Source organism: Acyrthosiphon pisum, chromosome X, assembly GCF_005508785.2.
Source record: "Acyrthosiphon pisum isolate AL4f chromosome X, pea_aphid_22Mar2018_4r6ur, whole genome shotgun sequence".
In the NCBI taxonomy this organism is placed as follows: domain Eukaryota; kingdom Metazoa; phylum Arthropoda; class Insecta; order Hemiptera; family Aphididae; genus Acyrthosiphon; species Acyrthosiphon pisum.
This window is the reverse complement of record NC_042493.1, coordinates 37,931,029-37,933,424: the sequence shown is the minus strand read 5'-3', so window position 1 is coordinate 37,933,424 and position 2,396 is coordinate 37,931,029. Positions and strand designations below refer to the sequence as shown.

The following is a 2,396-nucleotide window of genomic DNA, read 5'->3' as shown; positions in this document are numbered from 1 at the left end:
TTTCAAATCTACGAAAAAAAAAAAATACAGATAATCAACCAATTTCGTGGTTAAGAATGCAGTGGACAAGGGTAGTAAAAGAAGAGCCATATTATACTCTGTATTATAAGGAGACACTCCAAGAAGATTTTCCCTTCTCAGCTCTTAATTTGAAGCCTTCTAAATTAGGAAGACCACCTTCTCTTGGAATTGTTTCTACACCCAATCTATACCAACATCCTAGGCCAGTTGGGCGTAACTCCTTTCATCCAAAAATGACCTTCCTCTTTTCGACTAAGTATGATAAAATAGTTTCCTCTTTTCGCCTAAAAATAATTGCATTCTTTTCGCCCACAGTTTCATGTTCGAAATTTTGGAAAGCACTGTCTCAAAAATAAATTTAATAAAGCCATTTAGTATAACCCAGAGAGCACCACGAGGAGGCGGCTTCTATTACTCTCCAAAAATGTATTTGTGTTTGTGCCCATTAAAATAATTATTATATGATATAAAATAGGTATGTATTTGTCATTATTTGTTATGACGTCGTCAAAAAATTTTATGTCATGGATTAGGATTTAATTTAATTTAAATATAAATTGTTTGTATAGTTGAATGATATTGATTTAAGAAATGCATACCTACTTATCTCTCCTCTATTGTACTGTTGTATTTTGTCTTCGTTTTTTAGTTGACGATCTTTTACTTTCCTATCTTTAGGAAAGTTTTGTAAATGGATACTATTCAGTTCAATATAGACATCAGTTTGGACTTCTTGTATAACAGCCAACCACATACCAATTGATGGAGAATTACAATAAAAACTTTTGTTAAAGAATGAACGACTCGCATGCATTAGTTGTCCTGATTAAATCTGACGAGTTAGCTGCCCAAAGCTTTGATGGGAATATACTTTCATTAGAAATATAGTTATCAGTTAAATTAGTATTAGTTATATTATATTATATTATCTTAATATTTTTTACAAAACTGACTATTTATCATTGCGTTTGTAATTTTTTGATTTAGTTTTCTGGGTGACCAAGATACGCCAAGAACTTCCCATTCCAGTTTAGAAAACGATTTTGATAATGACAATAGTGTTTTTGAAAACGTAAGTAATAATTTTAATTGAATTAGCATACAATATTGACATATTTTAAATAGTATAGATTTTATTAGTTTAATATTACAATAATTATTTAGTTAGTATAAGAAAATAATACAATTTCAAATACAGTTCTGTTGCCAAGGAACTTGACCTTCATTAGCAAAATATCTCAAAAAATCTTAACGCAACTCTTTGACCGATCGAGGTGGGTTTCCTAAATTGCTTCTATTTAATCCATTGGTGTGATCGTTTTGTGCTTCATATCCTGTTAAATTTGTACCTTCACGGTCAAAGCACTCTGGAGGAGCATACGAACTAGGTACCATTTTTAGTAAAAAAATATGTAGGACACAGCAGGCCATAACAACGGAGTCAATGTGTTCTGGTTTCAAGTTGATTGCTGTATGAAATATTCTGAATCGAGCTACCAAAATACCGAATGCATTTTCAATAATGCGTCTGGCTCGGGACAAGCGGTAGTTAAATATCTTTCTGTTTACAGAAGTTAATTGAGCTTGTCTAAATGGTTTCATCATGTTTTCTGTTAGAGGGAAAGCATCATCTACGACAAAAACGTTGGGCACATTGATATCGGAGTTTCTGATTCTATTAGGCTGAGGGATGTTTAATAGATTTTTTTCAAGTTTTTCATAATATATCGTGTTTTTCTCCACAATCTGAAATTCTTCCATTTGTACCAAAATCACACATTATAAATTGATACTTGGCAACAGCTATAGCAAGTAAAACCATACTGTGCCTTCCTTTATAATTGTAATAATTAGACCCACTTCCAGCAAAAGGTTCAATGGTAATATGTTTTCCATCCATAGCTCCTAGGCAGTGGGGAAAATTCCATTTTGTGTCAAATTCATTTGAAATACCCTTCCATTCTTGGGCCGTACGAGGAATCTATAATAATATAATGAAAAAAAATGTTTAAGTATTTCAATACTAATGGTTTTATTTAACATCAATATATTATTGAATAAGTACGATATATAATTTTTTATTTCAGGATAGTGACAATGGAGAACAAACGCCTCAGGTTCTTGCCGCTTCAAGTGTGGTAAGTGAGAAAAATATATTTCATGATGAAACACAAACCAGTGATTCGGAACTAACACCAATAAATATTCGTCGAAAAAAAGGAAGAGTTGAGGTAGAAAAACAAGAAGCTTTAGCAAATGAAGTGTTACTGACTGTCAAAGATCATTTTAGAACACCTGTCAGTAAATAAGATCGTTTCGACATGAGTGGTAAAACTATTGCCATGAAACTACGAGACCTACCAAAAAACCAGATG

The 2,396-nt window shown here is 32.1% G+C and overlaps 1 protein-coding gene across 1 annotated transcript; it reads right to left on the bottom strand.

The window, feature by feature from the left end:
* Positions 1-1,269: 1,269 nt before the first annotated feature.
* LOC103309008 lies at positions 1,270-1,782 on the bottom strand. Its single transcript, XM_008183453.1, has one exon. It carries the CDS (start codon positions 1,780-1,782, stop codon positions 1,270-1,272), a length of 513 nt encoding a protein of 170 aa, XP_008181675.1.
* Positions 1,783-2,396: the final 614 nt, after the last annotated feature.